This window comes from Sorghum bicolor, chromosome 6 (assembly GCF_000003195.3).
Source record: "Sorghum bicolor cultivar BTx623 chromosome 6, Sorghum_bicolor_NCBIv3, whole genome shotgun sequence".
Taxonomy (NCBI): domain Eukaryota; kingdom Viridiplantae; phylum Streptophyta; class Magnoliopsida; order Poales; family Poaceae; genus Sorghum; species Sorghum bicolor.
In genome coordinates, this window is record NC_012875.2 from 1036421 (window position 1) to 1063422 (window position 27002).

General features: G+C 43.2%; 3 protein-coding genes across 3 annotated transcripts; 1 reads left to right on the plus strand and 2 right to left on the minus strand.

The window, feature by feature from the left end:
* On the minus strand, positions 10866–11851 carry LOC8065959 (60 kDa jasmonate-induced protein). The gene has a single exon (XM_002447373.2). It carries the CDS (start codon positions 11849–11851, stop codon positions 11111–11113), a length of 741 nt encoding a protein of 246 aa, XP_002447418.1. The 3' UTR covers positions 10866–11110.
* LOC8080253 lies at positions 19235–19714 on the minus strand. Its single transcript, XM_002447374.1, has one exon. It carries the CDS (start codon positions 19712–19714, stop codon positions 19235–19237), a length of 480 nt encoding a protein of 159 aa, XP_002447419.1.
* On the plus strand, positions 22092–23933 carry LOC110436288. The gene is made up of 2 exons (XM_021462949.1): positions 22092–23315; positions 23523–23933. The coding sequence occupies exons 1-2, from the start codon at positions 22092–22094 to the stop codon at positions 23931–23933; spliced, it is 1635 nt and encodes a 544-aa protein (XP_021318624.1).

A 27002-nucleotide genomic window follows, 5' to 3' on the forward strand; every position in this document is an offset into this window, starting at 1 on the left:
CTTAATATGGTTGGATAATGCCTCTCAACATGTTTGCTTCTCAATTTAGCTAGTTTTTACAAGATTAAACCAATGGTGTGTTCTTTGTATATTTATGTAGAGAGATAATTGTGGATTTTTTTTAATTATATGGTAGTTAGGTTTTTTATTATCACCTTCCGCATCATCTATCTATTTATAATGAATGATGTATTTATATAGTTATGCTATACTTAGATTATTTTTTAATTATGTAACTTAGGTTTTTTCCTTTAATCTCAAGCTTAACCATAAACCCTAGCTAATAAACCCTAGATAAATCCTTTGTAAACCCTTAGATCATATGAATGGTGTTTTACAGGTAGTGATGGAGAGGTCATTTTGGATGTATAATTTATCAAGACTAGATCCATAATACATAACTGAGGTCCAGAGGTTTATTGATGCTGCACAAAACCATGCTTCAAGAACAAGAAAGACGCACATACATTGTCCATGCATGGATTGTAGAAATCTTGTTGTATCTGATGACATTCAACAAATCCTTACTCATCTGGTCCGTCGAGGATTTATGAAAGATTACTTGATTTGGACAAAGCATGGAGAGGGTAGCTCTGCGCCTTATACAACTGGAATTGTTGACGGGTTTGAGTTCGTACACGAGACACAACAACCTAATAACGATGGTCTAGCCACTGAACATGTTGTGCCAAATGTTCCTGATCATGGTTTTATTGGAGGAAATGAAGATGGCACCGAAACTAACATGGCTGTGGAAGATGCAGAATTTCTAGAGGCAATGTTGCGTCGTCATGCGGAAGATCCATCAGTGTTCTTCATGAAAGGTATGGAGGCCCTAATGAAGGCAGCAGAAGAGCCTTTGTATGATGAGTCCAAGGGTTGCACCAAAGAGTTCACGACGCTGCGGTCTGTGCTAAAATTATTGTTTTGCAAAGCTATTTATGGTCTTTCTGATGCTGGCTTTGATGCGTTCTTAAGCATTATTGCAGACATGCTTCCTAAGGATAACAAAGTGCCTGGTAACACATATTATGCAAAGAAGCTAATCAGCCCACTCACAATGGGTGTTGAGAAGATCCACGCTTGTAGAAATCATTGTATCCTATATCGAGGCGATGATTATAGAGACTTGGACAGCTGTCCCAAGTGTGGTGCAAGTAGGTAAAGACAAATAAAGACTACATAGAGGAAGAGTGTGTTGCCTCTGTGCCTAAGGGCAAAAAACGAAAGAAGGCCCAACAAAAGACCCAGAAGAGTAGTTCGAAACCCACCGGCAAAGAAAAGGAAGAAGTAGACTATTATGCGCAGAACAAGATTCCTGCTTTGGTGATGTGGTACCTTCCTGTGATCGATCGATTGAGGTGCTTGTTTGCTAACCCAGAGGATGCCCAACTTATGAGCTGGCATGCTTCTGATGAGCACAAAGACGATGGGAAGCTTCGGCACCCAGCCGATGGCCAGCAGTGGAAAGATTTCAATGAAAACCACAAGGACTTTGCTAATGAACCAAGGAATGTTAGGTTCGCACTGAGTACTGACGGAATGAATCCATTTGCTGAGAGGAGCAGCAAGCACAACACATGGCCAGTGATCCTCACCATCTACAACCTCCCTCCATGGTTGATGCAGAAGCGAAAGTACCTTTTACTAACCATCCTTATCTCTGGACCTACACAACCTGGAGTTGATATGGATGTTTTCTTGGAGCCCTTAATGCAAGACATGAAGATACTATGGGAAACAGGTGTTCAAATATTCGACGAGTACCGCAAACAATCATTCACACTGAGAGCAATTATCTTTGTTACGATCAATGACTACCCAGCTCTCTTTACATTATCAGGGCAGTTCAAGGGAAAGTTTGGTTGTGTGGTATGCATAGATGACACCGCTTACGTGTCCCTAACTGCATCTAAGAAGATAGTGTACATGAGGCACATACGCTTCTTATCAAAAGGACACAGGTACCGGCTGAAAAAGATGGATAAGTACTTTGACAATAATAGTGAACTACAGACTACTGCTCCATCAGGTAACAGTAAAGGCCAAAGAGTTTTCAGCATAGTCAGCAAACTCAAATTTGTTTTTGGGAAGAAGACAAAAGATGGAAAACCAAGAAAGAATGTCAAGCCAGCTCCAGGGGCTACATTCAAGAAGAAGTCAATTTTCTTCGAGTATTTGGAATACTGGCCAGAGTTAGACGTCCGCCACGCGATCGATGGTATGCACGTTCAGAAGAACGTGTTCGAAAGCGTAATTGGCACCTTGTTGGACATGAAGGGCAAGACAAAGGAAGGATTAAATTCACGCTTGGACATGGTACAGTTATGCATAAAAAAAGAACTTCACCCTGTTAGGCTAGAAAATGGGAAGTACCACCTTCCGACAGCAAGCTACAACCTCAACAATGAAGAGAAACATGAGATGTGTGTGTGGTTGAAGAAATTGAAAGTCCCATCTGGATTCTGCTCTAGCATACGGAGTATTGTGTCAATGAAAGACCTTACACTCACCAACTACAACTCACATGATTGTCATGTCATATTAACTACTTTTCTCCCTATTGCCATTAGGGCTATAAACCCAGTGTGGATAAAGGTTGCAGTTACACGGTTGTGCTACTTTTTCAACAGGATCTTACAGAAGGTGATTGAACGTGATGAGTTGGCGTCTCTTAAGGAATTCGCAGTGATGGTCATTTGCCATGTAATCTATTTATGATAAAATGTGTACCTTATGCTATGTGCCCTTTTCTATTTCTACATGTAAGGGTTACTAGTGCCATTGATGTCGTATTGGTCTCAAACTTTTACTAAGGGTTACTAGTGCCATTGATGTTCAATCCACCAAGTTTGGCATTTTCTGATGTGGTTTGTTACTTTATCCGGTTTAATTGAATTTCCGTGCGACGTCACCCACTAATTAGCGCTTGAACTAAGTCTACCCCTGAAATGACTCCAAATGGTGCCAAACTTCTCCACAAGGTCTTATATACCATAGGAAATAAAACTTCCTTGTGGTTGGTGGAAAAACCTAGTGGGATCTAGGTGTAGTCCACCATTTTTCATCTCATTTAGCACAAAAAATGTAATAATAGCTTGCATGACCAGAAAATCCTAAGATCTTGTGTGGGGTTATCATTTGAGTGTAGAAGCTTGCCAAAAAAAATTCAAGACATTTGGAGATAGGCATAACATACATGCTTCACAAACGTATAAGAGTCATTCCACCGAACTATGCTCAAACATATGGGTTCCTCACATTTATATTGTCAACGATAAATTACACAAAGGAATATATTTTTCATAGCATTTACACACTACAATAAAGCTAACAAAATTGGATTTACATTTTTCTGGTATTCCTAGAATTATTTATGTATTAAACAAGATATGAGGCACATATTCAATTTAAATCATTTTAAATAAAGTTGCATATAAAAGTACCTCAAACATGAAATTTCATATTTTTAACATGTGTCTCTGGTCAAGAGGAACACAACAAATTTTTTTTCACTAATTTAGGACAAATATTTTTGAAGATATGATTTTTTGAATCATTTAAATAATTTCTAAAAATATATATAAGAAAAACTTTAAATAAATTGAAAATGCATTTGTACAGGCGGTTGGCTAAGCCAACCGCCTGTACAAATGCATCTGTACAGGCGGTTGTCTTAGCCAACCGCCACTACTAATGCATTAGTACTGGCGGTTGGCTAAGACAACCGCCTGTACAAATGGTTTCAATATATATCCCGCGCTCCGCTTCCAAAATTTTGTGTAAGTCCTTGGCGCTCCCGTTTCCTCTCCGACGCCGGCAGGGTGCCGAAAAATCCAACGCCGCCGTCTTCCTCCATCTCCCTCGCTCGCGCCCTTCCTAGACCACTGCGGTGAGCTTCCGCGCCTCCCTCTCTCTCTCTCTCTCCCTCTCTCTGCGTGTGTGCGCGCGGCGGCGGCGGCGGTAGGGCGCCGGCGGTGGTGGTGGGGCCGGACGGAGTTAGGCGCTCGCGGCGGCGGCAGGGAAGAGGTTAGGCGGGCGCGTGGCCGCGCGGGCACCGAGGCGAGCGCGCGGCGCGAGGCGGCGTGCGGGCGGCGTGCGGGCATCGCGAGGCGCGAGGTTAGGGATGGCCCCGACACGTGGGGCCCACCTGCCAGAGAGAGGGAGAGAGGGAGAGGGAGTGACGGCCTGCTGGGCCTGTTGGGCTGGGTTTTTTTTTCTTTAACAAATTTTTTTTGAAAAAATTGAATAAAACAGTAAAAAACAGCAGAAAATCATAAAAATTAGATAAAATAAAAATAAAATCAGGAAATATTATTATGTCTTTTACATGTGATTTTATTCATAGTTATTATTTAATGTGTTTATATATGTAAATAAAAATAAAATCAGGGAATATTAGTCTGTAAATTTAATGTGTTTATATATGTAGTAGTGTATATGTAAATCATTTAATATATTAGTGTATGATATATTATGTATATATTAGTGTATATATTAGTGTATGTAAATTTAATCTGCTTATATATGTAGTAGTGTATATGTATAGTGAGAATTTGACAATAACATGGTGATTCTATTTGAGATCATAGGGCATACAGGTTCTATAAGATAAATCATGGAAAGTGCGAGTCCAAGAGACCAGGGCAACCATTGGAGGTTATACATAACTGGCCGGTACGTATAGAAATTTACTATTATGAATACAAATCATAGACATACGACCACAGTTGCAACTATAATTAAATAACCACTCTCCTGTTATACAGTGCATGAAGCAACCACTGTTATCTGTCCTCTGTGGCTACTACGTGTGCGAGAACATGAGAGAAAACGGACGATATGCAAGGAACCCTGACAAGGTAATATAAGTAATAGTCTATTAAAGTTGGAAGTCATAAAATATATAATGTTTATAAACTTTCTTTGCAGGTATATAAGCAAGGGACGGCGGAGCGCATGGACGAACGTGCTTTAGACAACATAGTTGAGGACATCTGCTCGTTCATCATGAAGCATGTCATTCCACGTGAAGGCAAATATCATGATGATGAAAGCCAATTATCCAGGCCAGAGTTTCGAGTGCTAACAGAGATTAGTAAGCTCAAACTTACTAAAGAGGGTTATTAGAGGACAGAAACAAACTTTGATGTATATACATATGATGTGTGGTGATGGATATACTCTTGTAATTAACTTTATGTCTTTGAGCACCAAACTTTGATGTATACAAATGTATGTATGTATGAGATGAAGTATTTAAATTACATGTTGCTATGTTAGAAGACCAACCAATATCAATATATTTAAATAATAACAATAAAATAATAAATAAATAAATAGATAAATTAAAAAATAAATAAATAATACATATTTTAATAGATTTACACAGGCGGCTCTCTTAGGAAACCGCCTGTGTATGTGTAAAAGGTCTATACTGGCGGCTCTGAAGTGGCCGCCTGTGGAAATGGACGATTTGTACTGGCCTCCAGCGCAGGCGGATCAGAAAAACGCCTGTAGAAATATGTTACCAACCGTCTGTATAGTGTGCCAATGTACTAGTGGTCAATTGTTTGAAGATACAGATACGCACCAGCACTCCACTATACTCCAACAATTTACGTGGGTTACGGTCCATGCACGACGCACTCAGAGCAGAGATTTTTGTGGAATTTTCGAAGCGGTCAGACGCCGTGGAACACGGTAGAACAACACATTAATGCTCCCGTTGTACACGTCTAGATATCTGCAGCATGCTCAACCAATCAATTCCTAACAATTTCCCGGAAGGAAGGATACTCCACCGCACTCACCCGTACGTCTACCATATAAGCTGAGTACACTAAGGAGATATGGCCATTGCCATGGGAGGCAGCTAAAACACATCACAAAAGGAATTGGCAATAAGCTGAGTACTAAGGAGATATGGCCTGCTTCCGAGTTCATAAGCTTCTTCCACTACCCCTAGTTCCATGTAGCTTCTTCCTACTCATGATCATATGCTCGCTGCTCTACTGCTGCTCCGACGCAAAACCTTGCACCAAATGCTGCGACGACAACTCTGCTAAGGATCCTCCGCAACTGTTCAAGTTCTCCAACGATTCCGACATACGGTACTTGGTCCTGCCTCTGCATAGCATGCAAGAGCCATCCTTATTCATCTCCCCAAGGATACCACCAAAACGATCCTTGGAGCCCTCTGGTCCCACATGGACGACTATAACCTACAGCGTGGCTGTGCTGGCCATGTGCAAATATATTTTGTTTGCTATGTAGTTGCAACATTGTTTTATGATCCTCCATAGTATTGCGTGTGCTAGCTCGGGGACATATGGCCGTAGTAGATATTATATTCGTGATGAGAGCCTTGTTTTCCTCTTGTAATGGTACTAGAGAAGCTGATCTATTTTGGTAGTCCACATGCATGTTTGCCATATGCTTGGTATGTAAATATTACTTATTGACACTCACTATTGGATCCTGCTGCTTTGTCGAGTGCTTAGGGCACTTGGCAAAGAGCATTCGGCAAAGAACATGTAGACAAAGGTTTCTTTGCCAAGTGCCACATATCGGACACTCGATAAAGCCTTTGCCAAGTGCCAAGTCAGCACTCGGCAAAAAAAATCCGCCGCCAGTCTTTGCTGAGTGCCCGATATGTGGCACTCGACAAAGATTTTATATTTTTTTAAAAAAATTCGTTGCTGAGTGCCAGGGTTTTGCACTCGGCGAAGAACATTTTTTACAAAAAACTCTATGCCGAGTGCCAGGGTTTTGCAAAGTTGGGAACTAGGTTCTTTGCTCCGAGCTTTGCCGAGTGCCATGGTCGTGGCACTCGACAAAGAGGTCATGGCACTCGGCAAAGGTCTCTTTGTCGAGTGCCAAACTTGGCAAAGCTGGGAATTTTTTTTGTTTTTTTCTTTCCAGCAACTCAAACTAATAATCACATACATATCATCACGAACAACAACAACACAGGATATATCACATACACATCCATCATCCATAATCCATCATATACACATATATTGTCCATAATCCATCACATAAACATATTGTGTTCGGAATCCATCACATACATAATAATATGTCTCAAGTCTAAGTCTAATACAAGCCCGAGGAACATGAAAATAGACAAAGAACGGTACCTACTGCCATCCTCCCCACCCAGAGCGTGAAGTGGCAGGCTGTGACCCATGCGGTGGAGGAGGGGCACTTGGCCACTCGGACTATGGAGAAGGGTCACCTTGAGGAGTCGGGTTTGAACCCGCTGATTGTGGTTGCACAAAGGAGAAGCGAATTCATGAGTATCTGCAGGAGGGCCACACAAGATAAAGGAATAAACAACCATACATACTCACCGGAGTCCCTACACGAGGAGTAGGAGGCAAAACTGGAGCGGCAGCGACTCGGGGAACGACCACACCTAGCAAGGCCTGAAGGCTCCTCATGAAGCTCAACATGTCCCGCATCCTCTGCCAGGGTAGTGTTGCCGAATCAGATGGCCCAAGGTAGTGATCCTCTAACATGCGCTTGAACTTGGCCTTCTCCTTCTCACTTTCACACACTCTTTGTCCATCGCGAATGGCATCACCAAGAGCATCAACATCAGCTGCCACGTCTTCTGCCGCTGCCGCATCTTCTTCATCATCTGCCTCCATTGCATCATCATCAAAGGCACCATGCTGACTAATAATATCGGTGTGGTCCAATTCTTCATCTTCTTCACCATCATCCATTACAACCCTCTTTCTCCGTGCTTCGTCCAACAAATATAGTTGGGTACAAAATCCAACTTGAACAAGTGCGCATGAAGAGTCTTTGAGCATGAATATTTCTTCAAATTCTTACAGACGGCGCATGGAGAACACATGAAACCATTCTGCTTGTTTGCCTTAGCCACACCTAAGAAATAGTGCATGATAGCAATGAACTCTTTGGAACAGTAGTCGGCATTATACATCCAATTGCGTGATGATATCTGTATTGAATATTACAACCATGCAGTTAGTTCCTCATATTATTGCACAACATGTATGACATCACATGATTGATTAATTCAAGCAAGTACAATAAAGACATTCGCAGCTAGCAATAAAAATAGTAGAACTAAAATGCACTTAAGGAGTATAATTAGTTCTCGTCCTGTCCCAACTAAAACAGACAACTGTACATCCGCTGGATCAACATCGATGGACTTCTTCCGCTGGCTCACTACCTCATCACCTTCAGCGGCAACCTTCTGTGCAACAGAATTTCGTACGTGCTGAACGTACTCTTCCTTCCAGTACCAACCTTTACATCCGCCGGTGCCCTTCCACTGCAATAGAACAAAGAATAAGGAATTTCAACAACATCATCAAGCAAAATCGGTATAAATTAACCATATTAATCAAATGCGGGAAAATAAGAACCGACCTCATGGTCCGGACACTTGTAGAATATACGACCCTTGTTGATTCCCTCCTTTTTCACTCGGTGCTCATTCACAATCTTCTGCTTACACTCGCCGCAAGCAATGAGAGGAAGATTCGGCTGCAGACGCTTTGGATCCAGGTGATGAGAGACTGAGGACCCGGTCACGGTTGCTGTCTACTATATCCATACTCATTTCTTTCAACTATGCATGATTTTATTTTAATTTTTGTCTATTCTCTATATTCATTGTTGCAAACTATTATAAACACAATATTTTCTAAAGAAAAGTAATTAAAAAGACACTAATAATAAAATTCTTTACTTGTCTTGTTTCAACCATGAAAAATATAATGGATACTATCTAGCAATAAAAAAAATATCAAGTCAATTTGATGAACTCTATGCTCAAAATCTTTATACATGGTCAAACTAACAAGTCTAGCTAACAAGTCGATTTGATGAACAATATTAATTAAATTTCTTTTATGATCTCAATTATATATAGAAGAAAGATTAAAAAAGACACTATAATTCTTTAATTTATAGCAAACCATGAAATATTATATATATGGTTACTAATTTAAGCTATGAATACTAATTTAAGCTATGAATTCAAACTAACAAGTAAATTTTAGCTCAAAGTGGTGGAGAAATCACAAGGACAAAAACAATATTAAAATGACATGGAAGGATGAAGCTAGTTACCTCTAAACATGAAGAGTCGATGACGGAGTCGAAGAAGATCACCAATAGGCCCGGAGACGAAGAACAAGCAAGAAGAAGCAATGCCAAGCAAGAAGAGAGGGAATAAAGCTCACTGAATTTTAAATAGGCTCGGTCTCAGGGAGGAAGAAGGGACCTTTAGTTCTAGCTGGAAGTAAAAACAGAGACTAAAAAGAGACAATTTTGTCCCGGGGCAAGCCACCAACCGGGCCTAAAGCTTTAGTCCCGACGGGTGGGACCAAACGGGACTAAAGTCCCCTATTTAGTCCCGGCACGTAACACGAGCTGGGACTAAAGGTCCCCTGCCCCGACAGCTCTGCGCAGTAGCCGTTGGGCGGGACCCTTTAGTCCCGGGCCGTTTTACGGACCGGGACTAAAGGTCCCCTGCCTTGACAGCTCTGAGCAGTAGCCGTTGGGCGGGACCCTTTAGTCCCGGACCGTGTTACGGACCGGGACTAAAGGTGCCTTTAATCTCGGGGACCGAAACTGCCGAAACTATTGGCGATTTTGGCAATCGTCCAAAGGTAGTGTAAGTCATAAATCAGAATTTTTTGATATATATAGGTATTTTCCTCAAGTTAAAACTTTTATGCTTATTATATCTTTTATTATCAGCTCTGATTTGGACTATATTAAAATAAGCATTTCAGGTCGTACATTCCTAAACACTACAATAGCATACGCAATAAGTTGAAACATGCACCATGTCACATAAGATAAGTGATAGAGCTTGAAATGAGATCTATGATCTGGTTAGTAGTGCTAATCTTAAGAGGATTTTAAATCTTATTAAGTCTTATAATGATCAAATTACGATCTAGAGTAATGTCAAAGGGCCTAAACTAAAAGAATATAGTCATCTGTCGTCTCCCACGGTTCTTAAGATATATGATTGAATTGTCCTATCAAGAAATTATACGTGCAATTATGGTTATATAGTATCAATATAGATGTGTAAAATATTGATTTAAACTATATAAATATAAATAAAATAACAACCTATATAAATTATGTTCTGGTCACGAATACGGTTTGAGAAAATATTGTTACATCATTAGTAATATAAGATTGGTTTCCAAACTGTAACTCTGTGGACACCTAATCGTGTGGCATGAGCTGGCCCAATACCAAACGTCCCAATATAATTCCATGCCTATTTCATACATCCAGACGGGCTGTGAGGGAAATGCACACAATGAAAAGTTTATGGTATATTCAAAATTGAGTTTACGTAGGGCTAAAACCTAAAAGAATGTATAACAACCATTGTTACATGTTTTTTCAACTCAAGCTATGACAACATGATAAAATTCAGATTTTATCCTGCACTTGTGTGTAGGGTATATCTTCATGTTTAAAAACATATTTTATCCAGCTTTAGTGTAGGATATCGAACGCGGTTTTTTTGCCCTTAAGGGCATATGCCCTCACTCTCCCGCCCATTGGATTCGCATTGAGAAGTGTGCAAACACACATCTCAAAGCAGATTCGCGAATCCAATGGGTAGGAGAGTGAGGGCACATGCCCTCAAGGGCAAAGAAAACTTTACCGTAGGATATCTTCATGTTTAAAAGATGTATTTTGAGAAGTTAATAAGATCATGTACAGTTTTTATGTGAAGGAGTTTGTTTCCAACACGCTTGCAACCTCTCTTCTCGTTCTGTTTTGTTTTACATGAGCATGACCGTAGGAGGAAAAGTAGAACGCACCCCAGCCGATGAACTCAAAGCGCAATCTATCTAAGATTTTAAACAAGTACTGCTGAAACCTTTCAATAAACAAAAACATCTAGTGTTGTTGTTGGAAACTCCGAACTGGGACACACATTAAAACACTCACGAGACCGATAAAAAGCAAGCTAAGCTACAGATGATTCTACGTACGTTATTAATTAGTAGCCTATTATTCTGAGAAGCAAAACCAACAGTGAAGAACTCAAGATCAATTGCTACGTCGTCAGATCAATTGGCAGTCAGGCACTGCGAGCGTGCGCCATGAGAACCTGAGCCAAGGTAGGATTGGCAACCACACTGACGACGGCGAGCGCCTCCTCCTTGCTGTGGATGTCGGCCTTCTTCCTGAGCAGCTCGGTGAACGGCCCGTTCCACTCCCCCGTCTTGTGCGCGCGGACGATCTCAAAGGAGATGGTGTCCCAGTGCTCGATGTACCGGAGGTGCTGCTCGGTGAGGCGCGCGTCGCCGCTCTCCCAGCCGCCGGAGACCGTGTCCCTGACCGGCGCCAGCCGCAGCGCCTCGCACTTGGTCACCGTGAGCGTGGCCAGCCCGCGCTTGAGCGCGCCCAGCTCGTCGTCGACGTCGCACGCGGAGATGGCGCTGATGGCGCGCAGCGCGGGCTCCCGCCCTAGCGGCAGGCTCGGCAGGTTGGCCAGCCCGCCGATGAGGTCGCGGTAGGTGTTGCCGAACGGGAGCGTGGTGCCGTTGCGGATCAGGTGCTCGTTGCCGGGGAAGATGAACCAGTGGTGGCTCCCGTTGGCGAAGCCGGCGAGGGAGAGGTCGTGGGGCTGCAGGGCTAGGGTGATCCTGTCGCCGTCGCGTCCCACCAGCTTGATAGGGATCAGCTCCGCCGGCGCCGTGCCGCCGTGGTTTGGTTTTTCACCTGCTGCGGGTGATGCCTGTGCTTGGTCGATGTTGTTGCTGGGTAGGAGAGAGAGAGCAAGGAGGAATATCGCCATGGAAAGAGAAGGATGCTCCATCTCGAATGGTGGTGGAATATCGCTGCAGGATCGACAGCAACTGGCCTGGTCGAGTGGAAACAACAACGGAGGCCACTATACATACATGGTGCATGGAAACGCGCAGAATCACAAGGATTGCATTGCACAACTAGCTAGTACCGTAGTGGCTATAGTACGTACATCAAGTGCATGCAAGCAAGGTGGGTGAACATGGTAGAAGCTAGCGGCTTTGTTGACCGTCCCCTGCTCGGGGAGTCTCTCTGGCGGCCACGTTCCAATGTTCTTCCTAATTCTTTATAGCGCAATGCCAACGCTTTTACCCTTTGCAGGAGACGCTTGTATTGAGGTACAGGACCGATCAGTGCAACTGCATGCCAACTATAAAATTTGGTTTTCTAAAAAAAAAGTTATTATTTTACCCCTATATATTGTATTTAATATTTAACCCCTAGATGATCCCTAAATATAAAAAAAGGCTCAACTATAAAACTCTAGATATTGTCAAGTTCTACAACTTTGGTATTGCCGGCTTGTTTACATATATATGAGGTTGTTTGAAATAAAATAAATTTGATTTTCTAATTTTGAAAACATAAATTGTATATTTGAACTCCTGAATATATATATATATATATATATATATATATATATATATATATATATATATATATATATATATATATATATATATATAAAGTTTGGGTTTGTCAAACATGATTTAAAAAGTTATTAAGTTACATGCTCGATAGCTATTTTTAAGGGTGGTTGAGGCTAATCATTTCGATAGGCAGTTTGCATATAAGAGAAATTTGATTTCTAGAGGTGATTGTCACTAAGCCAACTGCTTCTCGAAATTTGATTTCTAGGGACGGTTTGAAAACTACATTGCAACATGAACCATTCCTAAAAAATCAAGGACATTTGTAAAACCATTTGTACATGAGTGCTCATAAGAATTACTCCGGTTCAAGTAGCTAGTGCATTTGCATGCATGGTAGTGTGCCCTGTCTTTTGCAATGTTGTTTGTTTTGCAGCACTACTAGGATAGCCTAGGGGCCAAATCCATTTGTATGTAGCCTTTTTATAAAAATGTTTTTTTATATATTTTGGCCAAAACCACATTGCATCGAGGATTAATTAGCTAGGGCCCCCCAATCGGCTTTAATGCTGAATTTCCTCCCTAAGGAGTACGGACTAGTCGATGGACACACAAATGGCATGAGAAGGCTGTGACAGTTTGGGGGTTGTTTAATTAGGGCTTGTTTGTATTTTTCTACTACTGTCAGAAGTATATATAAACACTCACATTCACTTTTGGAAAGGAATTGCATGATTCAATCATCGGACCATATATAACTACTGCCTCCGATCCATCCAAAATTATATATAAGTCATTTCAATTTTTTTGCGAGTCAAAACATCTTCATTTCAGTAAAAAGTTTATCATCTCCTCGTTTTACTCTAGCTTCGCCAAGGTTCTATAATACAAGAAAAATGTATGTAATTAACACCAAACTGGAGCTCAACACAAAGTTTCACAGCATAGTGATCAATAAAACTTTACACAGGCACTTGAACGATAATGAAAGAAGACCAGCAGACTAAAAAGGTTAAGAACATAATGAAACAAAAGCTTACACAGGCACGAACGAGAATTCTAGCACGACAGTGACTGGCTACACAATTGTAGCTTATTACATAGTGAGCTAGCTAGTAAGAGCAGATGCCCGGCCTACGATGTGGCATTCTTCTTCACCAGCGCCCCCAGCAGATTGACTAGGCCATGGCCGGGGATGTCGTTGTCGCCGCCGCCGCCGTACCTGTTCCGGAAGGGCTGCAGGAGGTCCTCGCTTCCTTGTATGTTGAACCAGTCGTTTTTCCCGTTGGCGAAGCCGGCGATCGGCGAGTCGTCGTCCCTCACGGCTAACCTGGCCCGGTCACCGAGACTGGTCATAACAGTGATGAGCTTGTAGCTCCGGGGTCCCGGCGGCTGCCGGCGTTGTGCCGCCGCCGCTGCAGTGGTAGCGCTGCTGACGGCGAGCATAAGCGCCAGGAGGACCAGCGCGGTGGAAGAACGTCGACCACCCTCCATGCTGAACTGAACACACTGTCAGCGATTGATCGAGCTACTGCTAGTGACTACTGATCGATGAGAGAGCTATGGGTCAGTCCGGCCTCCACTACGGTATGAGCAACTGATGGAGCAAGCAGTGCATATATATTTGCCGAGAACTTGGCAGATAAATGCATCTTGCATTGGAGCTTGTCTGTGGTTGGCTCATGCGAGAACCGTGTATGATGCTCTTTAACTGCCAGAGCATCTCTCTTTTGACCGTCCTTGTTCAGGCAGTTTGGAGCCCACGTTCTTCCTGCTTTGCAGCAGGCGGCTGCAGTCTTGCAGAGAGAGAGAGATCAGATCAGTAGACCAATACAACTACTATACAAGCAAAGCAGCAGACTCACACTCACTTCGATCCGTCGGTTTGTAGATGAGTACTCGCTTGCCGATGGCGGTGAGCTCACTCACGTTGTTCGATCGCAGAATTACTGCACCATTTGTTGAGCATCTATATGCCACGGCAAAAGTAGTAGATGAGATGAGACATCAAGTGCATGCATGTGCTGCAACTGCAAGCCTGCAGCTGTGGGCATCGACCATGCGATGTGTGGCTGTGGCTCCAGCAGTACCAGACCGATCACACGCAACAGTGCCTGCTCTAGCTAGTGCGCTACTACCTCAGTGAGACTGAGACATCACATAGGTTCACCACATCTTCTTGCATTGGCCAACTACTCTACTAGATCATATTTACTCTTCTTCTGTTATACATTACTTGCTCTCAGGACCATTGATCGGATGGTAGCAGGAGATCTAGTTTCCTCTAGTTGGATTAGGCTTGTTATCTTGGATATTCTTTCTTGTGGAACGCTTGTATCGTACTGTTATGCTTTCTAAAAAGCAGAGGTCAATCCTCTTTTCAAAAAAAAAATTTGATCGGATGGTAGCATCATTACCATGTATAATTATTAAACCCACCCATAATCATCAGAACTTGTCAGCAACGACACTGCTGCTGATGGTAAGGACAGTGGCACAGCTAGAGACGATGTGGGCCGGAAGCCCAGGCCCAAGAATAGGAACGTGCGCCTATGTGGCCCAGAATGGAACGTGTGACCTGTTGGCTAGGAGTAGCGTGTTGTGTTTCTATGCTTAGAGCAACTCCAAGCTATCCATGTTAATTAGGCTATTTTTATATTTTTAAAGCAAAAATTAAAGTCCAACAAGTGTGTTATCTGGTTTGCTAAAATAGCAAGTTTTCTATTCCTAAATTTTCGCTTGTCATATATAGTATATCGTCCTCACTAGCTATCCTATACAAAGGCTGTTGTAGAATTTTACGCTTTGAGTGAGTTTTTTATTTTACACAATGGCTAAATCTTATAATTTAGAATATAATTTTACCTAGTCTCTTGGAGATGCTCTTAAGTGGCGAGAGTGCCTGAGTTGGCTATAAACTTGTATAAACCCATTTTCCTACTATACTGAACTCATCTGTTCGTCGTCCGCATTCGCTGCATCCCTCCCCAAACTCTGATTCCTAGCTTCTTCCCTAGCCACTGCTATTAACAATTGGCATCCATCCTCGCCTCGGCACTGCTTCTTGTTCTTGCGTTGATCTAGGATCGTAGCCCCCGTCAGCAGCGGATCGCTGAGTCCTCGCTCCGGTGAGGAATCGCGCGAACCATAGGTCCGATCTGGTCGGCGTGAACTGAAGTTTGTTGTCCACTCAACCCTACCTGGAGCCCCACCAAATAGATTACGACAACTTTACACGTTTCCTCAGAGATCGGGGAGCAATGGAACCCAAATTCAAACTGATGCTCGATGAGATGAAATCGATGAAGACGCCCCTCGAAGCCAGCATCGCAAAGGTCAGTTCATCGCTGGGCGACCGCATTGGGGCAGTAGAGCGCTCCATCGCCGGCCTATTTGGTCGCCTCAAGGATGTGGCGAGGGTGTTCAGCGATTGGAAGCCTGCCATCTACTCGTCCGTACAGGAACTCTGCGCCGAGATCGGTGCAATAATCCCCAAGTCGGAGGAGGCCGTGGAGAAGCTGCGGGAGGAGATGATGGCCCTTCGTAAGACGGTGAGCCGCACGGCCCTAGAAATGGTTCCAGGCGCCGCGACTGGCATCCTACACCCACCCGTGTTGGCTGCGGCTGGCGCACCGTTCGAGAAGCCCCTCCGGTGGTTACCGCGGCCGGGACACTATTTGACATGCCTCCTCCGGTTGTGACAGCAGCCGGGGCATTGTCCTCCGCTGGTCCCAAGGTTACTGGATCATTTGTTGGGCACGATGTTGAACACCATCACTGAGTGCTCGAGTCCCAGACTCTATCCCTGGTCAAGGGTATGGACTCTCATTTCCCTCCCTATACCCACCCTCACCCATAGTCCCTTCCTCAACCTGCTTTTGCTCTGCGCAAATCCCGTTCTAGTTCTGAGGACCTTGCTGATATAGGCCGGTGGGATGAACCGTAGCCGTCGGATCGATCAAATGATGTTAATGGACGAAGATTATTACTCCTCAAAGTTGGTTTATCCTCGATCCACGAACTTTTTTTCTAATTGGTCAAGGGGGAGGGCTCCCGCCCTAGGGGCCTAGAGTGGGTGCTCTGAATGTGGACCCTCTCGCTTTCTCCTTCATTCGGGTGCCTTCCTGACCCGTCTAGACTATTCTTTTTCATATGTTGCGTAGATATCTCATTTATCTCTTTGTAATCATAACATGTAGACCTCCTTTGGTTATTTTCCGATCACCCCCTACAAAAATAGATATTCACCAAAACTCGTGGAATTCTGTCAGTGTACCCCTAGTTCTATGTTGGTGATTGCTTTTATGCCCTTATTTCATTCTCTTGTTGATATAAAAAATGATAGTTATCTACTATCAACAATCTCCCCCAAGCTTACCCTTTGCTCGTCCCTAAGCAAAGATAAACTCGGTGATGGATTAGGAGTTGCTGCAATGCTTTCACGCCTTAAAAGTACACATGCGTTCAAACAAGAATTCTCCTTAGGATTAGAGTAAACTATTTTGACTTCAAACTTACCCATTTTACCTTCTACCATGGGGCTTGTAGACGTTACGTAGGTTTTGAGCAGTTGAAAGATAGAACGGTTAAGTCAAGCACTATGTCTCTAGCTCATCGATCAACCTTCATTCTAGAGTTTTTGTGGATTTTCAAATAAAACTCTGAGATTCCTATGTATAACCCTCTCAAGTCTCTCATATGTGGTATTTGTGGATCCTTACCAAGGCATTAATGATGTATGCCTTCTCTTATCTCTCAAGATATGTGGTATTTTTGGCATTAGGCATAGTAGCATTGTGCCCTCTCTCTCACCCTATAACTAATAAGCTTATGTGGAGCTCATATGTGGGAAGACAACTTATACATACTTGCAAACATGTATTGTTAAGTCAAACAATGGATCCAGAGAAACAAGTCATACAATCAAATTAAGATGTGCATGTATGTGGGATACGGTGGATGGTGGTAATGGTAGGTGTAAGTGGTTATGAAGGGGTGTATATGATGGTAATGGTGAAGCCCTAATTCTACTTTTGCTCCTTAAAGAAATACGTACCTCTCTTTTGAACTTGAAGACTTTGGGAGAACCTAGGTTGCTCACAATCTCTCAATCTCTCTTTTCTTTTTTTTAATTGGGACTTTGTCCTCTTTTTTTCTTTCTTCTTCTTTTTTCTTCAATGAGCACCCAAGCCTCAGTTTACTCGATTTTTTAGCTAAAAACGCACGCTTCATGGCCACCGGTGCTTGAACCCCCGTAATCCTCCTTCATGTCTTGAACCCCTAACCATTCCACCTATAACCTATTTATCTCCAAATGAGATTTTCGTCCTAGCCATTTTATGTTCATTTTATTTCAAAACGAATACTTAGAATCTTGGATGAATTCAAATAAAAAAGTTATCAACTACAAAGTTTTGTAACTTTTAGAGATCTTTAACTTTTATTTTGGTACTTTCTCCATTCGAGGTAATTTATAAAATTTCAATTTTCAATTTGAGACATTCAGATGTAGCTTCCCATGACAAGGTGATTTCAAATGGAAATATTATCAACTACAGACTTGCATAAATTTTTGGGGTCTACAATTTTTGTTTCGGGTGTTTATCTATTCGAGGTTGTTTTGAAAATTCAGATTTTAAATTTAAGATATCGAAATTAATTATTGTTAGAAAAATGATTACAAATAAAACATCTGAACATCTAAATTATCTCTTTAAACTATAAAGTTGTAGATCTCGTCGAGTACTACAACTTTGAGATAAAGTTCATCTTTATCGGGCGACATATGAAAAACATATAAAATTTTCTTGCAGCATCACCGTTGGTTCAATCCATGAACCGACAGTGATAGTATCAATGTTGGTTCTTGGCTAAACTGGAAATGATGACCCATTATCACCGCAGGTTCTTGGCTAAACCGATGGTGTTGTGAACCGACAGTGAAGACCCGAATATCACTATCGGTTGGACCTATCACTGCCAGTTGAAGCCAAAAATCAACAGTGATGTACCATGACAGGCTATCGTCCCTGCCGGTTTCTGGTAGTAATGAAGTACAGTAACGGTTCCAAAGTAACCAGCATCGATTATTGTTTCTGGTGTCTTCTATTTTCCTTGGCTAGCACCTCTTGCTTGATTGCACTTTTGTCTTGAACTCAAATACTTCCTTGAGGAACCCAATCCATATTTCTCTCTTTGATCTTTTATGCACTAAGCTTCTATAGCTTTCTCTTTTGGCATATTGATTGTGGACAGCGGCAATTCTGCCTAGATTTTTGGTAACTCCAATTCTTTTATTTCAGATTTAGCATCTTATTAAATTATCAATAACTACATTATCTATGCTCTTGATATTATTAGCCAAAGTTTGCAACACATTGATAGGCATTTGTTCAGTGAATTTAGACTTTATCATTCATTTTTGCGGCCATCCTTTTTTACTTAATAAACTTGTTTGACCGCTCTTTCTCGTTTATTTTGTATCAGCTTTGGACCGATTCTTTCAATCAAAATGGCCTCTGATATGATAATGCTATTCATCAGAGAATGGCCTTCTTAGAGCTGCATATACTTATGTGGATTCCTCTCGCATGCTTGCTCTACCCTGGTTGTTGAAGGTCCATGGATATAATTAATGTCTAGTACCATTTTAATAGAAAATATGATGAAAAATATAATAGGCAGGATACAGAACATCTGACAAAAAGGCTTCAAGAGACTACATATCACCAAGTAAACCTGTATATTATTCATCTCTAATCGACAAAAAGTATCATGTATATTCATCTCTAATCGACATGGCTCTAGGCGAACGCATCAGTCGAGGATTCGATGCCTCGGTTGCAGCTGGGGATCTCAGTGAAGGCACTGACTGGGAATGACAGAGTGTTGTTCCCTAGCTGGATCTTGAGCTGCTTGCCTGCACGAGTGACTTCGTGCAAAACGTGCCAAACAAATTCCACCTGCACACTCACCCCAGATACACTGCTAATGGATCCTGACTTGATAACCCCGTTTACTTCGGTAGCGTACACAAACTCGAATTTCCTACCGGAGAATGTGACAAATGCGTTACACTCACTGGACAATTTCACATCCAAAGCTCCACCGGCACCAAGCACATAGGATTGCACACCAAGTGGTAGGAGGCCCTGCGGCAAGTTGTTCAGCTCCAACAGGTGATATACTGACCCGGCAGGGTTAATCTGTATGATTCTTGCATAAGTGGCTCGGAGCATCAAAGCAATGATGGTGGCCACAAGAATGAGGAGTTGCTTCGCCATGGCTGGATCGAGCTTATTAGGCTCTAGTGATGTGATCAAGTCGAACCAAAGAGAGTTTAGATGTCAGAGCTGGCCCTGGATTTGTTTATATAATATGTGGCCAGCCAAATCTAAATCAGTAAAACTTTAATTACATTTGTTGCTGCCTGAATAACATTCCAAGAGTAAAATTAAATGCTCCCTATTTTTTTATAAAGGAAATAAATTAAGCCTATATGCATCACAGTAGATAATAAGAAGTTAATGCACGAAACATATCAGGCTTTATTTATGTCTGTATAATTTTGAGTACTTAAATTCGTTGAAACTCTCCCATCATTAATTAAGGGTAATTTGTAGGGTTAATTCAAAACATCCTATTATAAATGTCATAGTTTGCAGAAGCACCATTGTTAATAGCGTAGTTTCAAACATGTCCTTATAATTGGCTATCAACTTGAACTGTACCAACTTTGTAGGCTACATGCTTTGACCAAAAATAATTGCACATCTCACTCTTTAAGAAGTCAAAACTTTTTAAATTTGGACTAAATTTATATAAACTATTATTAACAGTTGTATGTCCAAATATGTTTATTATAAAAAGAGTAAAATACATCGGCGCCCTTTTAACTTGTCGTCTTGTGCCACTTTGGTCCATGAACTTGCAAACGCGAAAAACAGGCCCCTAAACTTGTCATCATGTGCCACTTTGGTCCATGAACTTGCAAACGCGAAAATGTGCCCCCTAAACTTGTCGACGTGTGCCACTTTGGTCCATGAACATGCAAATACGAAAATAACACCGGCTGCATGGCACTGTTCTGCCATGTGACTGCCTCTGGTAGGTCATGCAGGCACCGTTTATGGTGCTGACGTCAGCGATGATGTCAGCACTTCTTTTTTAATTTACGAAATTGATATATTTTTATTCGTAGCGTCAAATATATCAAATAATATATCAATTCGTTGAATTTATTAATTAAAAGAGATAATTTTAAAACAAGCAAAAATTATTCGTTTTCTAGGTTTCATATTTTTCTCGGGAAAAGTACACATGAAGAGGCTACACAAAATATTTCATGAATTTAGCATTTCATTAATAATTAGTTATGAAATAAATAAATATTTGTTGACGCGCTGAATGAGCCTTTACACGTTTATGGACCAAAGTGGCACAGGCCGACAAGTTCAGGGGCTACTGTTTTGCGTTTGCAAGTTCATAGACCAAAGTGGCACAGACGGACAAGTTCAGGAGTCACTTTTTCGAGTTTGCAAGTTCATGGACCAAAGTGGCACAGACTGACAAGTTAAAGAGCCGCCAGTGTATTTTACTCTTATAAAAATATATTCCCACAATTAAACCAATATTTATTATGTATCATAAATATTAATATAATTTCATATATATATATTTGGTCAAATTTTAGAAGTTAACATTTTTTAAAAATCTAGACGTGTAGTTATTTTGGGATATATTGAGGGAGTATGTTGTGTCAAAAATAGGTGCCGTTATTTGTTAAGATCAAATTGACAACAAATACAAAGCCCATTGCCTAACCCACCGAGTCCATCCCAGTTGGAGAAGCCACAGCGCTGTCGGCGCCTCATTTCTGCTGCAGGCATTACCACACTGTTGGAAGCCACTGCCGTACTGAAGCTATCTCCTCACCCGTGATGTTGTGCCCTGTCTTCATTGTGTGGGATCCGTGAGAAGCTCGTCGGTGGCGGATCTTCATTGTGCACGCATGCGCATCCCCGCCGCCATGGCCCGTAGACATGGCTCTAGCGCCACAGCGTCACCTGCGGCTCCCCTAGCGTTGAATCGGCCCGCACCGCCGCCATGTCCTCATCATATCAATATGGCATGAGATCCACAGCCACCTGTTAGACTTTAAGTGTTGCAATCAAGCTTTGTAATCTCGTGTTAGTTAGATCAGGGTGTCATGCTAGAGGAGTCCTAGCGTGGTTAGAGTTACATGTAGCCAAAGTCATGCTGGGTATGTCAAGCTTGAGTTGGAGTCTGTATTTGCCACATCGTGGCGTGTTAGGCGCATGTAACGGGGATAGTAAGGAAACGGTATCCTGTTCCTATACGGCACGGCGTGGGAGCCTCGTGGCTATATATATCAAATAAAGATATCATGAGGGGCTGCGGTTAGGCAGTAAAACCATACCATACTTGCCTGTGTTTTTGCTTCTCTAGTTTCAATCTGTTAAGTGGTGATCGCAGTCACCACGTCGCCGGTGAACTCGACGTTCTAGCATCGTTTCGATCCAACAATTGGTATCAGAGCCAAAGGGGGACGTTCATTGGAGGCGAGAGGTTGTAGAGGAGGCAGAAGCAAGCCATTCATCTCGAAGCGCAAGGGGCTAGGCAGAACGAAGCGTGATCACCATGGGCGACGGCAAGGCTGACATTGACAAGACGTTAACCCCGACTGAAAATTTGACGTGGCCAGTCCTAACCCGATCAAATTATCAAAATTGGGCGTCTCATATTCAGTGTAATCTTGAAGGGTTAAATCTTTGGGATGCCATCGAGATGGGTGAGAAGGCAGAGAGACGTCAAGATCGGTTGGCGTTGGGTTCTATGCTCCGGGGCGTGCCAACAGCGATGCACTCCATGCTGCCCAACAAGAAGACGGCTAAAGAAGCTTGGGAGGCTATCAAGACTATGCGTCTTGGGACGGATCGCTTGAAGAAAGTCAATGCACAAAAGCTCTTAGGCGAGTTTGAGGCGATGACATTCAAACCCGGAGAGTCTATTGACGATTTTGCGCTTCGCATAACCAAGCTGGTTACTGATCTGCGCGGTCTCGGTGAGGAGAGCGTGACTGATACAAGGATGGTGAAGAAGTTCTTACGTGTTGTGCCATCAAAGTATTCTCAGGTGGCAGTGGCTGTTGAGATGGTAAAAGATCTCAAAACTCTCACCATTGAAGATTTGGTGGCGCATCTTAGGGCGGCTGAGGAAAGACTTGAATCATCCGTTGATCAGGTTGCAGAGAAGGCTACAAAGCTTTTGTTGATGAAGGAGAAGTGGGCTGCGCGAAACAAAGCTCGGATGATATCTGAATCATCTGGATCAGGTTTCAAGGGTGGTGGTGGAGGTCATCAGGCCCATGACAAGAAGCACCGGAAGCGTTCCAACAAAGGTGGCGATGGTGTGGCGAGGGACTCTGGATCCTCTTCTCAGAACACGCCAAAGAGGAGGGGCAAGTGCGGGAAGTGTGGGGCTTATGGACACTGGCACAAGGAGTGCCCAAGGCGTAAAGCACAAGGGGACAAGCAGGAGGTAGCTCATCACGTGAACAATGAAGGGGATAATGGAGCACTATTGGTTGCTCAGGTGTGCAACGTGGTGCGCACCACCGCGGTAGGAGGAAACAACGTGTTTTTAAATCAAGAACGTGTATTTCCATCCACCTATGATGTAAGAACCTGGGTGCTTGATACTGGAGCCACCAACCATATGACAGGTTGTCGAGAGTCTCTGGCATCTTTGGATGAATCAGCGAAAGGAGTTGTCAGATTTGGGGATGGCTCAAGGGTGGAAATCTGTGAGATGGGGGCAGTCACAATCGCCGGGAAACATACAGATCACCGTGTTCTCACCGAAGTATATTATATACCTTCACTCCGATGTAACATAGTTAGTCTCAGTCAGTTGGAGGAGGCTGGATGTCGAGTAGAAATCGATAGAGGTGTGATGACGATATATGAGTGAAGTAAAGGGCAATTGAACTTGCTGATCAAGGCTAAAAGGAAAAACCGGCTGTATGTCATGTCAGTAAATATGACGTCCCCGATTTGTTTACTATCGAAGATGGATGAAGCCGGATGGTTGTGGCATGCTCAGTTTGGGCATCTTAACTTCAGGTCACTTCATGACCTAGGCTCCAAGAAGATGGTGGATGGTATTCCTTTGATACAGCAAGGTGAACAGGTCTGTGATGGTTGTGCTCTTGGCAAACATCATCGCAAACCGTTTCCACTGGCGACTGCATATCGGGCAACCAAGGGGCTCGAGCTGGTGCATGGAGATCTCTGCGGGCCGGTGACACCGTCAACCCCGGGTGGCAAGTTATACTTCTTGCTGGTAGTTGATGATTTTAGTCGCTACATGTGGGTGGAATTCTTGAAAACAAAAGATAAGGCATTTGAGAGTTTCAAGAAGATACAAGTAGCAGCAGAGATGGAATCAGGTCTGAAACTGAGAGCGCTCAGAACAGACTGAGGAGGGGAATTTAATTTAGGTGCGTTTATAGTTTATTCCAATGCTCATGGCATAAGACACAATACTACTGCACCCTATACACCACAGCAAAACGACGTTGTCGAGAGAAGGAATCAGTCTGTGGTGGAAATGACATGATGTTTGCTCAAATCAAAACAAGTGCCGGGGCGTTTCTGGGGTGAAGCAGTATATTTGCTGAACCGAGCACCTACTAAAAGCCCAAATAAAATGACACCCTATGAAGCTTGGTATGGGAAGAAACCAAGTGCGCGACATATGAAGACCTTTGGTTGCATGGCCTATGCAAAGAAGGTTGGACCGGGTGTGACCAAGCTCGAAGACAGGACAGTACCTGGTATTTTCCTTGGGTACGAACCATATTCAAAAGCGTATCGGGTTTATGATCCGGTGAAACAACGACTCATGATCTCAAGGGATGTTATTTTCGATGAGAAGAAGAGCTGGACTTGGGGGGTGAGTGGAACAAACACAGCATCGGACGTACAAGAATCAGAGGAAGCAGTGTTCAGTTGGCCTGAAAACATTACTGTTGCCGATCCGACAATAGACGGGGCGGCTGATTCAGACAGTGGAAGTTTAGAAGCAGGAGCTGCGAGCGATTCTGCTAGAGCTGCTGTGGTACCCGGTTCACCTGTTCCACCAACTCCATCTCTTGGTACTTCATCATCGACGGGTGGCACACCTGGAACCTCGGCAAGTGGGGCACCGGCACAAATACAATGGGCCACGCCACCCACTGGAGCTAAGGAAGATTTAGAAGGAGTACCACTCTGGTATCGTCCAGTACCAGATTTGCTAGAGTCAACTGTGCCCTTTTAGTTGGAGTATAGTGGCTTGTGTCTCATTGCAACTGAGGAACCAAATTCAGTGGAGCAGTCTCTAACCGAGAATTGCTGGAGAGATGCAATGCAGACCGAGATACAGGCAATAGAGGCAAACCAGACTTGGGAAGTCAGTGAGCTCCCAAGGAATCACAAGGCGATTGGTCTCAAATGGGTGTTCAAGGTAAAGAAGGACCCAGAGGGCAATGTTGTGAAATATAAGGCAAGGTTGGTCGCAAAGGGCTATGCACAGCGCCATGGTCTGGATTTTGATGAAGTCTTTGCACCTGTTGCCAGAATAGAGACAGTGAAGGTATTGTTGGCTCTTGCAGCGCACAGTGGATGGGAGGTGCATCATATGGACGTCAAGTCTGCATTCTTGAATGGAGACCTCTGGGAAACCGTCTATGTGCAACAGCCTCCGGGTTTCATTGTTGGCAAGGGAGATAAGGTGAGATTGAGAAAAGCACTGTATGGCTTACGACAAGCACCGCGTGCATGGAACTTCAAGCTTGATAAGGAGTTGTCTGCTCTTGGTTTTGTCAGGAGTAAACTTGATAATACCGTATATAAGCGAAGTAGCAAGGATTCTCTTCTAATTGTGATTGTGTATGTTGATGATCTTATCATCTTGGGGCCAAAGATTGAAGACATTAATCGATTCAAGGTAGAGATGAAATTGAAGTTCAACATGAGTGATCTCGGTCTTCTCAGTTATTACTTGGGAATTGAAGTAAACAGGGAAAAGGAGGAATAACATTGAGCCAAGTAGCTTATGCGGTCAGGATACTTGATAATGCAGGCAGGGAGCACTGTAATCCTTGTGACACGCCGATGGAGCCACGGTTCAAACTCACAAAGGGAAAAGAATCTGTAGCTATGAATGTGACGGCATACATGAGTTTAATTGGAAGTCTCAGGTACCTGGTAAACACCAGACCAGACCTAGATTATGCGGTTGGGGTGGTAAGCAGGTACATGGAAGCTCTTGGAAAAGCACACTGGGCTGCAGTCAAACAAGTGTTGAGATATATAAAGGGCACCACAGGCTATGGATGTAGTTATGAGAAAGGAACATATTTGAAATCGATCTTGCTAGGTTTCAGTGACAGTGATTTTGCTGGAGATTCAGAGGATAGGAAGAGCACCACTGGCGTGATCTACTTTCTCGGCAATAGCTTGGTGACTTGGACATCTCAGAAACAAAAAATCATTGCTCTATCCTCGTGTGAGGCTGAGTATGTGGCAGCAGCGGCAGCAGCCTGTCAAGGCGTTTGGTTGAGTAGACTCATGGCTGATCTACTAGGAACGAAGGAGACACCGGTGAAACTGTTGATGGATAACATGTCAGCAATTGCGTTGAGCAGGAATCCGGTTCATCATGATCGTAGTAAACATATTGACACAAGGTATCACTTCATACATGAGTGTATTGAGGAAGGCAGGGTTGAAGTTGAACATGTTGGGACAGCTGGACAGTTGGCAGACATTTTCACGAAGCCGCTCAGTCGTGTCAAATTTGTTGAGTTACGGACTGCTCTCGATGTTGGTGATGTGCAACAACTTAGGGGGTGATTTGTTAGACTTAAGTGTTGCAATCAAGCTTTGTAATCTCGTGTTAGTTAGATCAGGGTGTCATGCTAGAGGAGTCCTAGCGTGGTTAGAGTTAGATGTACCAAAGTCATGCTTGGGTACGTCAAGCTTGAGTTGGAATCTCTATTTGCCACGTCGTGGCGTGTTAGGCACTTGTAACGGGGATCGCAAGGAAACGGTATCCTGTTCCTATGCGGCACGGCGTGGGAGCCTCATGGCTATATATATCAAATAAAGATATCATGAGGGGCTGCGAGTTAGGCAGTAAAACCATACCATACTTGCCTGTGTTTTTGCTTCTCTAGTTTCAATCTGTTAAGTGGTGATCGCAATCACCACGTCGCCGGTGAACTCGACGTTCCACGACGTTCTAGCGTCATTTCGATCCAACACCACAGAGTCCATAGCTCACCGAAACTAGGGGTTGGAATGACAGAGAAGGGCGGCGAGGTCATCATCGTGGATCCTTCTACCAAGGACTCCTCAGCCGCAGATGAAAACTCCGGTTGCAGGCTCCACACTCTTTTTGCATGGCTCCTCTGCCCGCATCAACTCTAGTCGTTTGGCTCCAAATCTGCTGAATCTGGACACGTAGCTGCATCACTCGGGTCCATCGACTCCGATCGTGTGACCT

Coding starts and splice junctions, on each gene's coding strand:
- LOC110436288 (XM_021462949.1), top strand. CDS start 22,092: ATGGGCGACGGCAAGGCTGACATTGACAAGACGTTAACCCCGACTGAA. Junction 23,316..23,522: donor ATCACCGTGTTCTCACCGAA/GTATATTATATA, acceptor TTACTATCGAAG/ATGGATGAAGCCGGATGGTT.
- LOC8080253 (XM_002447374.1), bottom strand. CDS start 19,714: ATGGCGAAGCAACTCCTCATTCTTGTGGCCACCATCATTGCTTTGATG.
- LOC8065959 (XM_002447373.2), bottom strand. CDS start 11,851: ATGGAGCATCCTTCTCTTTCCATGGCGATATTCCTCCTTGCTCTCTCT.